Raw genomic sequence first — 11,292 nt, forward strand, 5'->3', positions numbered from 1 at the left:
CCTATCTTTTTCTTTTACCTTTCACATGAAAAAGCCTTGATATAAGCTGTAATTGTCAACTTCAAGTCTTTTTTTTTTTTTCTTAAATGGAAATGTTCAAATGTTTTCTATCATAAATTAAAAAAGAAAAAAAAAAAAGAACTAAATTTATGTATGGGTCAGGTATCATGGAATAATTACACCAATGTTATTTGAAGAACTGATGAAAGTAACTGTGATGACCTCAACACTTGGGGGGGTCTGCATAGCCAAATCTGAAGAAATTACTTGAAAAAGACAGAACGGACAACAAGATTCTGGACATACCTCAACAACATGGTGAATTTAAACTCAAAGTATCAGACATATTGTAATCCGATTGTTAAGTGATGACGTGACGAATCCTACTTCCGGGCCTAAAGTAGTCTGCGTTTAATATGGCTTTTGTGTTGTTAACATGTTTAATGTTATGTATTTTCTTCTATATAATCTCAAAAAGCTCCTAAAACAGTCAGTGATCACTGTTGACCTCCCTCGGCTTTTATTACCGCTAATCATTTATTTAAGCTCAGTTTTTAAAACCTTAGGATGTAACTACAGCCCAGCCCATGCAGCAGTATATGAATGACTAACCTCGTATTGTGGATGGATTATCTCAGTTGTTCTCCTGGCTGAAGTTTGGTCCTTTTACAGCATCCTGCCATGCGATTACATTTGTTCCTGACCACCGAGAACACTCACGTTAACTTTTATCGAGTGGAAAAAAAGTTAGCTTGTTTATATTATGCTAACATAGCTGAGTCGCTAGCGGTCACGTAGCAAATCATTATATACCAGCTAGCCCAACTTCAGTAACCCTACAAACGTCACAGCTGTTTTAGCTTTCTGTTTTCATTTATGTTGGAAGTGATAGCAGAGCTGTACGTTTTCATTTGTTTCCAAAACCCCGCAGTCAGGACATGCTATATTGTATTTAGATAGAAGCTAGCGAGCTAACTTCCTGCTAACTTTAACTCTGTTAAATGTCATAAATTCCATTTTTATGGATGCCTAGATGTTAAACTCAATTGTTACACCTGGTAGAGCAGAACGCTGATCAATTTATTAAAGATGAAAGACTTTAGACAGTTTTTCAACTCTCAGTAATGCCATAGTGATCGTTTGATATATGGACCTGCAGCGGAGTTTAGGCCCAGACACGGCTAGTGACATCAGACTGAACAACCAGATAACAGCTGTATGTGTCCCCCTAGTGGCAGCAACAGTAACAGCCTTTCCCAGAGAAGTGATCATTTTATGGTCTTACATTTTATGTTTAACAAACCTTGTTTTGTTGTTTTCTTGTCACAGCATTTTAAATCCATTCAACAAAGTGGTTTAGTCGGGGGGGAAAAAAAGAATAAATAATAAATATTATCCAACTGCCTGACAACTGTATGATTAACTTTCATTGTAAACCCCAACATGTTTTACAGCTTACTTACTAAATTCCAGGAAAAATGTCACATTTAAATATCAATGCTCTAACAAGAGAAAACACATCCATCATGATGAAAAATAACATAGAAATACATTCAAGTCTACTCCACTCTTAAATGTGAGACCACTACATAGAACAACAAATAAGCTCGTATCATTCCACTTGGAAAAATTGTACAAATTATTGTTCTAGAAACGTATTACATTCACATAACTTGAAGAAACTCAAATATTTCTACCAGTGTATTATTCTAGATTTGCATTTTGCCTTAGAAAAAGTCTAAGTGATTCCCACTACTACATGAAAGACTTCTCTCCTGAAGTCAAAACTAAAAACCAGAGCGAAGCACCAGGAATTGGATACAGCTTTTTCTGTAAAGAACAGTAAGCACTGAATAATGAATGCAATCAGCCAGATGTAATGATTTGCAAAGGTTCATTAGCCACCAATGGAATGGATGCTGAAAAAGATTGCATTAAATGCCATCCACAAAGATGTTTTCTCTTGACTTATGCGGATTGTCCTCCTGTAGTATTTTTGTTTTTTAAACTTTTTCCAATTTTCAGACTAAGCACTGCAACACATTACAAAGAATACATATCCTGTTAATAACTACACATTCACTTTAACTTCATAGTATTCAGTTGGAAGCCAGTGCTTAGCAGATAAAAAAATAACTTGAGTTGAGAATGTAAAATAAGCAAAAACCTTCAAAACCAGAATCAGTATCCAAAAGGATTTATATTTGAGCCCTGGCTACCTGTTTTTACCAATCAGTTGTACCTGGTGGTCAGCAGAACGTCAGCAGTCCTGCTGGACCCTTTTGTGGATGTTTGATTCGCTTTATGGCTTCACTCATCAGTGGGAAAACAGGAACCATTATTTTCTCTTTTGGCACCATGTGGGCAGAAGATTAGGGCAACTTCTGGATGACCACCTGAAACTTACCTGAGAAGATAAAAATGCATAAAATATTATCCATCTGTACTGTCCTTTAAGGTACAGGACTATGCAAAAGTCTTGAGCCACTCCTCATTTCTTTATATTTTCCTTCCAATTAGACAGACTTTCTTGTAATCTTTTGAAGTTGTCTTGCACAATATAGTTGCCCCGGGTTTTCTCAAGATCTTACAAAGGAATGTTTTTTGTTTGTTAAGCTACTTAAAAGTGACCTGTGACTCATTCAAGCATAAAAATAGCACCTAACTCAACAGATGAATCTGTGTTGTGTCTACACATAACAGCTTGGGAAAGACTTGAAATTGTATTATTCGACACTCTGTTACTAGCAGGCTGTCGTAAAAACTCAATTTAATCCAGTTTCTTTGGCTTAATCTACAAAAAAGTGTTCAAAATAACACAGTTTGACATAAAAAAATAAAAATAAAAAATAAACATTTTTAATTCACACATCACCAGCTGGTAGTATCTCCCCCTTGAGTTTTGAATGTCTTTCAAGAAGCCTGGAGAACTATTCCTGGAGACTACTTACATAAAGAAGTTACAAGCAAGCTTGCCTAAAAGAGTTGGTCATACCAAACTTTGACTTTGCTACTGCACAAACTGTGTTTTCGCTTTATTTCCATGTATGTTTGCACAGGTTTTGCTGCAGCTATTTCCCATTTTCCAAGCAAAATATGAAGAAATGAGGGGTAGCTCAAGACTAGAACTGCTAGTTATGTGTACATTATAAATCTAATTAAACCAGACCTAACAGAAGCTCACAAGTACAGTAACAATGGTTGACTGAAAGGTAATAAGCATGTTAGTCTGACTAACTTTTCCTTACAGTAAAATAATTATGTTTTCACAAAGCACTTACAGGATGGCATGACGGAGACCTCAGCTGTTACCACACTCTCCAAACCCAGATTAGATAGGGCTCCTCTCACCACACCACATGAAAAAGCAAGGTACTGAGACACACACGCACAAATTAGTCTCTATTGCATTATGACATTCAGGTTTTGTTGGCTGTATGCCAAAATACAAACCCTTAAGCACCTAGTGATACTTGTTCTATATGTAGTCTTTAGGAATGCAGGAACATGAGTGTGTCTGTGACTATTCTAACCTTAGGAGCCTGATCAAGGTACTGCTTTCCATTGGACAGCTGGGTCAGCAAATTAAACTTGTTATCCTGCAGAACATAGGTCCCCTGGTGTGGAAAATAAACAAGACATTATATTAAAAGATAACTCATTTTAACCAGCAATACATGTGATTGTATTTCCTGATTGCTGGGAAAGGTTCCTAAGATTTAAGAGTTCAATTTAACATCCATATGAATACAAGGACCCAACAGAAAACTGCACTGTAACAAAATGTTCAATGTTTAGGGTTTTAAAGTTGCAACAATAGCGGATAGACATGAAAGTAAAAGATACAGAATTTTTCAGAGAAAGAAATCCATCTAAGGCCTTTGTTAACTCTCAAGCGCTTTTGTTTATTTACAAGAAAAATCAACAGGACACGTTTAAGTCAACTTTGACACTAAACCTTTTAGAGACGTTTATGTTCTTCATCACAGTAATCATCCACTACAAACAGTGATGCATTGCAAAGTCTCTGTTTCACAAGAGATCAAATTTCCTGTTGTGAAGGCCAAAAACGTCTGTTACAGGATATATAACTGAAGCTTGAACAAACACTACACAAAACCTACTTACTAATTTGGTAGTAACATACTGCATGGTGTAACATTTTACCTGATGATTTGTTCTGAGGTTGTCCACCTGTCTCCTAAACACCTTAGTCCAGAAGTCTTTACAGATAAATTTCATTATATCCAATTCATCCTTAAAGCTGGGAGAGTCCCTGGTCAACCTAGAAAGAGCAAACAAGTGATGAGACACTCACTATAAAGGAAGACTCCACTTAACTCAGCATTTACATGTGTGACTTACCTCTCAATAAGTCCTTGTCCCACTCTGAAGCCCATACCTTCCAGGACAGAAACACAGACTGCTCTGTCCTAAAAAGATAAAATGCAAGCGATTAATTTGAACAGTATATCATGTAAAACTGTGAACATGACGTCACAATATTATAATATAAGGGGGAGCTGTGTTCTAAAACCGGAAAAAATTGTTTTACTACATGACATTATAGGCAACTCCTTAACACACCTTGTTGTCCATGGTTCCTTTGCTGGATTGCTGCTCCTTGTAAACATGTGACACGATCTCCATGTGGAGAAATTCAAACAGAGTCTCGTCCGCCATCCCTGGTGAACACACAATAGTGACAGTCCGATGGCTTAAATGTGCTCCAACAGACAAAACCAGCAATAAATATGAAAATACCGAGCAGCAGCTTAACGGAAGCTAAGATGGTTAGCGCCAAACAGCTAGTACGGTTCACTAACACTGCCCCCCACGCTAAAAAATAACTATTTTTTATTACTCCCGTATATGGAAAGTTCTGGAGAAGGAGGTATCATATTAACGTATGTCATACATTTCTTTAATCTAAATTAAACCAGCTGAAATTGTAAATTGACAGTACCTGTAAAGTGACTGTAGCGCACGAAGTCTGCTTCCTGGTTGGCGCTCGATATAACGGCCAGCTCATTCCTTAAGTTGTACACACGCGGAGTTAGGAGTTTCTAACCTAAAACTGGTAACATGGAGAAAACATATGTATTTCATGTGCCACAACAACCAAAATTGTGTGATAAAATTGTTATTAATAAAACAAAACAGTTGTTTTCGTGTAATATGTAATAACAAACGTCCAGCTTCTCCGAAAGCTATTACCAGCCGGCGCTAACTTTCGACGTACGCCGGTGTGATGTACAAACAGACTCGTGAGCGCTATCATCCTATTCTGGGCTGAAACGTCATGTCTTGAATGTCCAATAGGCATGAAACGTCCGTTGCTACTTCCTTGTTGCTCATGTGATTTGTGTTTTGGTCTTTCAGGGAAGGTTTGTGACTTTTATTTTCATTTCAATGAAGTCTGCATTATATAAGACACATTTAATGGCATTGCTATTTCTAGCTGAATAAACCTGAAGTAAGATGTTGTTTATGTTTTCGCAGTCATGGCCGGCAGGTACCCGATAGTGGTCCAGGGCGAAGCGTCTGAAACAGACTCCGATGATGAAGTCTACATCACCTCTCTGACTCCCTCGGTCGGAGCCAAGGTTGTCCTGCATGCGTTATCCTGTATGCGTGGTTTTGAGAGTGATTTATGCACTTCAGCCAGTGACTTAAAATTTAGATTCAGCCATGAATCTACATTTTAATTTATTTTTTGTATCTTTTTTATGGATGCTTTCAGGTTCCAGGGGAGGCGTCTGAAACGGACAGCGAGGGTGACCCGGAGCAGGCTCCTGGGACCCATGACAGCGCTCAGATATTAAAGAGAGACCTCCCTCCTCTAATTGTAGTTAGAGACCACCCTGACATGCACTCCATAGTGGAAGACAGACCGAGCCCCTCACACAGGCCACACGGTAAAGATGAATAAAAACTCCAGTGCTTATTGTGTGAAAGTACGGCCAACCCAATCCAAGACTATGCATACTAGTCTTTTCTTACTAGTTAACAATTTCAAGGTTGTCTCATATGTATCGGCTTTGTTTTAACAACACTGAGATGTGTTTGACAGTTTTGAGGGGATTTGGAAGTGGGCCTTTACAGTGTCTCGTCACAAATTTAAAAGTGAACTTAAAGACCAATCTAGTTTTGCTCTGAGTAACTTCAGCACATAATTCTGTTTTCAGGTGAGACCCTGTTACAACAAAAGCTGCAGGAGTCTAACAGCCGACTGTATGCTGATGTGGGACAGACACTACAACAAGTCTATGGCAGTGCCAGCAGGGAGGTAGGTTGATATTTATCCATCCATTCGCTTCCGCTTATCCTTTTCAGGGTCGCGGGGATATGTATTTAGACAAGTAAAACAAGTAAAACTTCATTTTTCAAATATTCCAAATATCAAATAATGCTATATACAGTTTACAGAAGACATTAGAAGTGAAACTAGTCCAAATCTCATAAGGAAAAGTTATGAAGGATGATGGTCACAAGTTGAAAGGACTTCCTATGGAGTTCTGTGGTGCATAATGCTTAAAAGTGTATTTTACTGAACATGCTCCTGTGACTCTTCAAGCGCGATATGTAGAGGGTGCTAAAAGACTGTCCATTATTGACTTTAACTTGGCCTGCCCTCCTGGTTTTTTTCTAAAACCTGTATCAGAGAGTCTCCACACTCAGAACATTACTGTCTTGGTGGATCCATTTACTGAGTCCGTCATTATCCGCTACCCTCAAACCAACTCTGCATCACACCACAGAATAGAGGATGTCACTGGCCACCACAGACTTATAAAATATCCTGAGCTTTGTCCAGTAGATGTTAAAGGGCCTCAATCGTCTGAGAAAATAGAAATGGCTTCTGTCCGATTAATTGACAATGTGAGCACCGTGGTGTTGGTCATCCTCTACTGTTTCGGCACAGACCCTATGAAGGGGAATAGGGTTGTTTGCAAAGGTAAGTTGCAGATGGTTTTGCTTACACGACGTCACAAGGTTCTTCAGTTCTGTACTCTTCCTCATTGCCGTCTATTACCCATACATCCTACTACTGTAGAGTTATCAGAAAATTTCTGAAGGTAGTAGATGTCTGTGAAGTAGGGCGAAGAGAAAGGGAGAGAGGACGGTCTCCCGTGGATAATACAGTGATACTTCAAATGATAAAAAGTAGAACAGATGTAAATATTTTGTCTGACTAGTAGTTAACTCGCTGATTACATAGATTCTGCAAATTCAGAATATTAAGTTATCTGGCTTTTTCTTTTTTTTATGTGAAAGGTGCGCAGTGCAACATCACAGCTGAATGCATCGCAGAGCGCCATCATCAACGCGTCCCACAGCATCAGATTAATCCTGGACGACCTGAAGGCTGTTTCTGAAAAGATTGACATCATCACCAGCTATCAGATATTGCCTGATATAAACATTAATCATTTAAATAATTCTACTGCTCCTGCACCTTAAATTGTTTCTTTCAAAACAAACATATTGTGATGTTTGATCATTGTTATGGGTATATTTTCTCCGAATACCAGAGTGAGCTGGACAAAATAACACGCTGGCTTCTTTATCTAAAAAATGCAGTACGTGTACATACATGGATTTAACAATCACACACTACACCTGTTCTAATGCTAGCCGTCCTCGTTAATGGAGTTACGATAGTTCTGTCATTTCTTGATTTGCAGAGTTACACTTGGATTTATATTTTACATAGAACTGGAGAGGATCCACTTGTTCCCTCCAACACTGTTTTTATGTCACTATTTGATGATTTTTTTATGAGGCACATCCTGTTCTTTCCCTGCTGTTTGCCAGTCCTCTGTGATGGGTCAAAGAAGTAGGCTTGCAGCTATAAATAAAAAATTGGGTTATTTCTTCCTGTGTATATAAAATATGAATGTTTGCTTCAAAAAATAAATGCAAATATACACCAGAATACTGCTCTGTTGGTGTGCAAAGACAAATTTATTTGCAAAATTCAGTTTACAAAACCACATCAAACAAGCAGGAAACATCCATACAGTATAAAAGCAATGTTCTTTGATCCTGTTGATTTTCTAATAATTGCAGTGTAATTCTCTACAATTCTTAATGAATCTGGAAATAAAGTGGTAACATTGCAGACGCAATTTGCAAAGAAAGATCATATGCGGAACATCTGTCACTTTGTGCAATTGAACTTCTGTAATTACAGCTGCGGCTTTATATAAGTGATTACCAGTAAATTATTCTCCTTAATATCAATAATGTAACACAAACATTATCAAAAGACAGGACTCTTGCAAGAGCTATAAATCCTTCTGTTTGGTGTGTTTGTAGTTGCATCAGACAGGGGTGTAGATGTACACTAACACCACAACCAGCAGGTTGAGCACTGTGCCCACAATGCCCACAAGGCCGAGCAGGTGATCGGGGTCAACCTTGCACATTACTGACTGATGATTTGCACATACAAGATCGTCCGACACCTGAAAGACAGAGATGTACAGTAAAGTGAGTCGCCGCTGTGCAGAATGGAAACAGAGTAGGGAAAGCACAGGTATGTGTGGGGTTTTTATGTTTAATATATTTACTGCTATTAGTCAGTTGACTGTATTGAAGAGGATTTATGAATGGGGTTATATATATATAATAAACAAATGATCTGTTTTGGAAGTATTTTTTTTTATCTCTGCATTATTGTACCCACATTATCATTAATATAGTCCTTAAAGAGACTTTTTACCCAGATAAATAAAAGATATAAAAGTCACTTTGCCAAAAACCGATTGCAGCTTCTACTTTGTGTTTGGGATGTTCTCTCTGGCTCAATCATCATTAATAAGAGATATGTTGGACTTATTTTTGACAGATTGTAGGCCATCTATCTATAGAATAGAATCTACCAGTAAGGGTCTTATACTATGAGATAGCGCAGGAATTTACATATTTACAACAGTTGTAAAAAACGCAGAATGAAAAAATAAAGTTACTTAAAAACAGTAAACAGCTAGCACTGTGTAAGAGAGAAGTGCAAATTGAATAATAAATAATTTGTACACTATAAATCTATGACAAACAGCTCCATGAAGGTATAATACAAAATTATGTTTGGGATCCGATGCTTGACAGCTGTTCACCAATCAGAATAAAGAGTTATTATACAGATTTATAGAGAACAGCAGGAATGATTTCCTGAAGCATTCATTATGGCAGCGAGGTTGAATCAGCCTGAAGGAGGAGTAGGAGCTCTTCTGCCTCAGAAGTCTGGACTTAGATTTAATTATACCCAAAATGTAACACTTTAAATTCCTGCACTAATTTTGGAAGATGTTAAATTTTTGATAGAGCTGAGCTGTATTTATTTTACCTTCTTCTCCCACAACGAAAAGTCAAGATTTCTATTGGATGTGACATATATCAGCCACCAGATGGCGTCATTGTCACATGCATTACACCAGCCACAAACCAGACCTCTGATCAAATAAAACATTTCTATTCGGTTCTATTCCGTTCCTTGTAATTAGCTCCACATCTGGACACATTTCATGTCCCGAAAAGTTTTACATTTGATAAAGTTGTATCTAAGTTTTTTTGTTTGTTTTATTAGACATGCAGTAAGAAGTATTATATTCTTTTTTTGTATCTATGATTTGTTCACATGTAGGTTTGTATCTGTACACATTTTATGTCCCACTTGTATTGAATATAATAAATATGTCTCATGTAAGTTATTTGACCCATATGAGCTATTCAATTACATTCTGTCATTTGCACTCAGGTGCCTATTAGCACACACTTTAGTTTCTTTCTCTGTCTTTTAAAAGTGATATCTTAAAAAAAAAACAGTCTTGAGGAGTTAAAATTTTTATTTATTTAATATATTTTGTTCTTAAAGTTTATAAACATAAGTCACCTTTCCTTTGGGGAAAATAAAATACTCATAATTTTGTGCACTTTACCTCTCTGGTGTTTCTTTCTGGTGTTCTCTTTCCTCTGTCGTCCCTTGGCTCCAAACCGGGCTCCATTTTTCACGCTTCAGAATCCCTCAGAGAGCAATAAAAACTACTTCGACGTCAATGACAATCCACTCCCAAAGCAAATAGATCCAAATGTTCACAGAGATGACGACTGGCAGGACTGCGTGCGCGACCGGTTGCTCTCAGATTTAAAGCCACTTGTATCCTCCTCTCCCAGGGCTCCGAGGACCCACAGGGCTTGTAATGTGAGCGAATAAAGAGATGCTGGTTTTTCTGGTTTTGTTTTGTGCGTCGTGCATCACAGACTGCTACACAAGGCCAAGAAGCTGCTCAGCTGCTCTGCCACTATTTCTGTGTCAGGTCATGTAAAGTTGGCTTGCTGCTGCATGAGTGTGTGGATGTGTGTGGATGTGTGTGTCCACTGGGTAATGTTACCATGGGAGTGAAGGGCCTCAAATATTTCATGGTGACATCACAGATTTCACTTGCATTCATGTATGAGTATGATAGATAAGTCTGCTTTTTTTATCTGAGGATTCGTGAATGAATAATGTTTAAGAACACTTTAGAAATGCAATATTTTGGGGATGTTTCAATCTACCAGCTGCTGTTGCTTGAAAACATCCCCTTCTTTAAGTGCCATTGCTTCCTTAGTACACTGGTCTTCATTTTGCACCTTAAACTATGAAGGTGAAAGGAGCAGATATACACAGCCTAGTGCAGATTGCCATCACGAGCAGTTTTTGCCGCTGATGAACCTCTGAAATAAAGATCCACTGGGGGTGTATTTCAACCCGAGGTGAGGTGTCAATTAGGGTCGTGGTCTAACTCCTTCAGGCCTTGTTACTTAAACCAAATGCAACCACAAGAGACAGTATCTAACCAGTCACACGTTTGGTCACTGATTCTGCTCTTACTTAAATCAATCCTAAATAAATTCATATGCTTTAAATGTGCAAGTATATAGAAATCAGATGAGTGCTGACATGAGAACACTTGCATTAATAATTAATCATCTGGATCTGGTTAACAGTAATGCAGTCCAACCATAAATGTATGGCAACAAAGAAACTGAATATGCCTAATAAACATGCTATTTTGTGTAGACAATGTGCACTTTTCTTCTATTTTATCGTATCAATCTTTAACAAATTTACAATACTTGACTAAAAATGTTGAGAGTTGTTACATCTTTCACATTTATATTTTTCCTGTGGCCGTGTGTCCTTGCTTCCCGATTGATGGCATGGATTTTATAATGGGCAATGACATTGCAGGTGGGAAGGTTTATCCTACCCCAGAGGTCACGAAGACTCCTGACCTCAGGCCT

General features: G+C 37.9%; 2 protein-coding genes across 3 annotated transcripts; one reads left to right on the forward strand and one right to left on the reverse strand.

Moving 5' to 3' along the window:
* Window positions 1-1,223: 1,223 nt before the first annotated feature.
* On the reverse strand, window positions 1,224-5,252 carry trappc6bl (trafficking protein particle complex subunit 6B, like). 2 transcript variants are annotated; one of them, XM_080888352.1, is made up of 8 exons: window positions 5,218-5,252; window positions 4,967-5,077; window positions 4,588-4,685; window positions 4,366-4,433; window positions 4,168-4,285; window positions 3,534-3,617; window positions 3,282-3,375; window positions 1,224-2,407 (listed from the first exon to the last, which is right to left on the reverse strand). In XM_080888352.1, exons 3-8 carry the CDS (start codon window positions 4,681-4,683, stop codon window positions 2,373-2,375), a joined length of 495 nt encoding a protein of 164 aa, XP_080744478.1. In that variant the 5' UTR covers window positions 4,684-4,685; window positions 4,967-5,077; window positions 5,218-5,252; the 3' UTR covers window positions 1,224-2,372. The 2 variants fall into 2 exon arrangements, with proteins under 2 accessions (XP_080744478.1, XP_080744477.1); XM_080888351.1 differs by having other exon boundaries at window positions 4,967-5,235.
* Window positions 5,253-5,320: 68 nt separating this feature from the next.
* bloc1s3 (biogenesis of lysosomal organelles complex-1, subunit 3) lies at window positions 5,321-8,125 on the forward strand. Its single transcript, XM_080890069.1, has 5 exons — window positions 5,321-5,387; window positions 5,503-5,606; window positions 5,744-5,918; window positions 6,189-6,289; window positions 7,279-8,125. Exons 2-5 carry the CDS (start codon window positions 5,505-5,507, stop codon window positions 7,462-7,464), a joined length of 564 nt encoding a protein of 187 aa, XP_080746195.1. The 5' UTR covers window positions 5,321-5,387; window positions 5,503-5,504; the 3' UTR covers window positions 7,465-8,125.
* The last annotated feature ends 3,167 nt before the right edge of the window (window positions 8,126-11,292 follow it).

The sequence above is a fragment of the Rhamphochromis sp. 'chilingali' genome (assembly GCF_963969265.1).
Source record: "Rhamphochromis sp. 'chilingali' genome assembly, chromosome: 8".
NCBI classification, from domain to species: domain Eukaryota; kingdom Metazoa; phylum Chordata; class Actinopteri; order Cichliformes; family Cichlidae; genus Rhamphochromis; species Rhamphochromis sp. 'chilingali'.

What these genes read in the sequence shown, in the direction of transcription:
- trappc6bl (XM_080888352.1), bottom strand. Translation starts at nt 4,683, where the DNA reads ATGGCGGACGAGACTCTGTTTGAATTTCTCCACATGGAGATCGTGTCA. An exon ending in AAGGAACCATGGACAACAAG is followed by an intron (nt 4,434 to 4,587) that starts GTGTGTTAAGGA and finishes TTATCTTTTTAG; the next exon opens with GACAGAGCAGTCTGTGTTTC. An exon ending in GGACAAGGACTTATTGAGAG is followed by an intron (nt 4,286 to 4,365) that starts GTAAGTCACACA and finishes TGCTCTTTCTAG; the next exon opens with GTTGACCAGGGACTCTCCCA.
- bloc1s3 (XM_080890069.1), top strand. Translation starts at nt 5,505, where the DNA reads ATGGCCGGCAGGTACCCGATAGTGGTCCAGGGCGAAGCGTCTGAAACA. An exon ending in CTCCCTCGGTCGGAGCCAAG is followed by an intron (nt 5,607 to 5,743) that starts GTTGTCCTGCAT and finishes GGATGCTTTCAG; the next exon opens with GTTCCAGGGGAGGCGTCTGA. An exon ending in CCCCTCACACAGGCCACACG is followed by an intron (nt 5,919 to 6,188) that starts GTAAAGATGAAT and finishes TTCTGTTTTCAG; the next exon opens with GTGAGACCCTGTTACAACAA.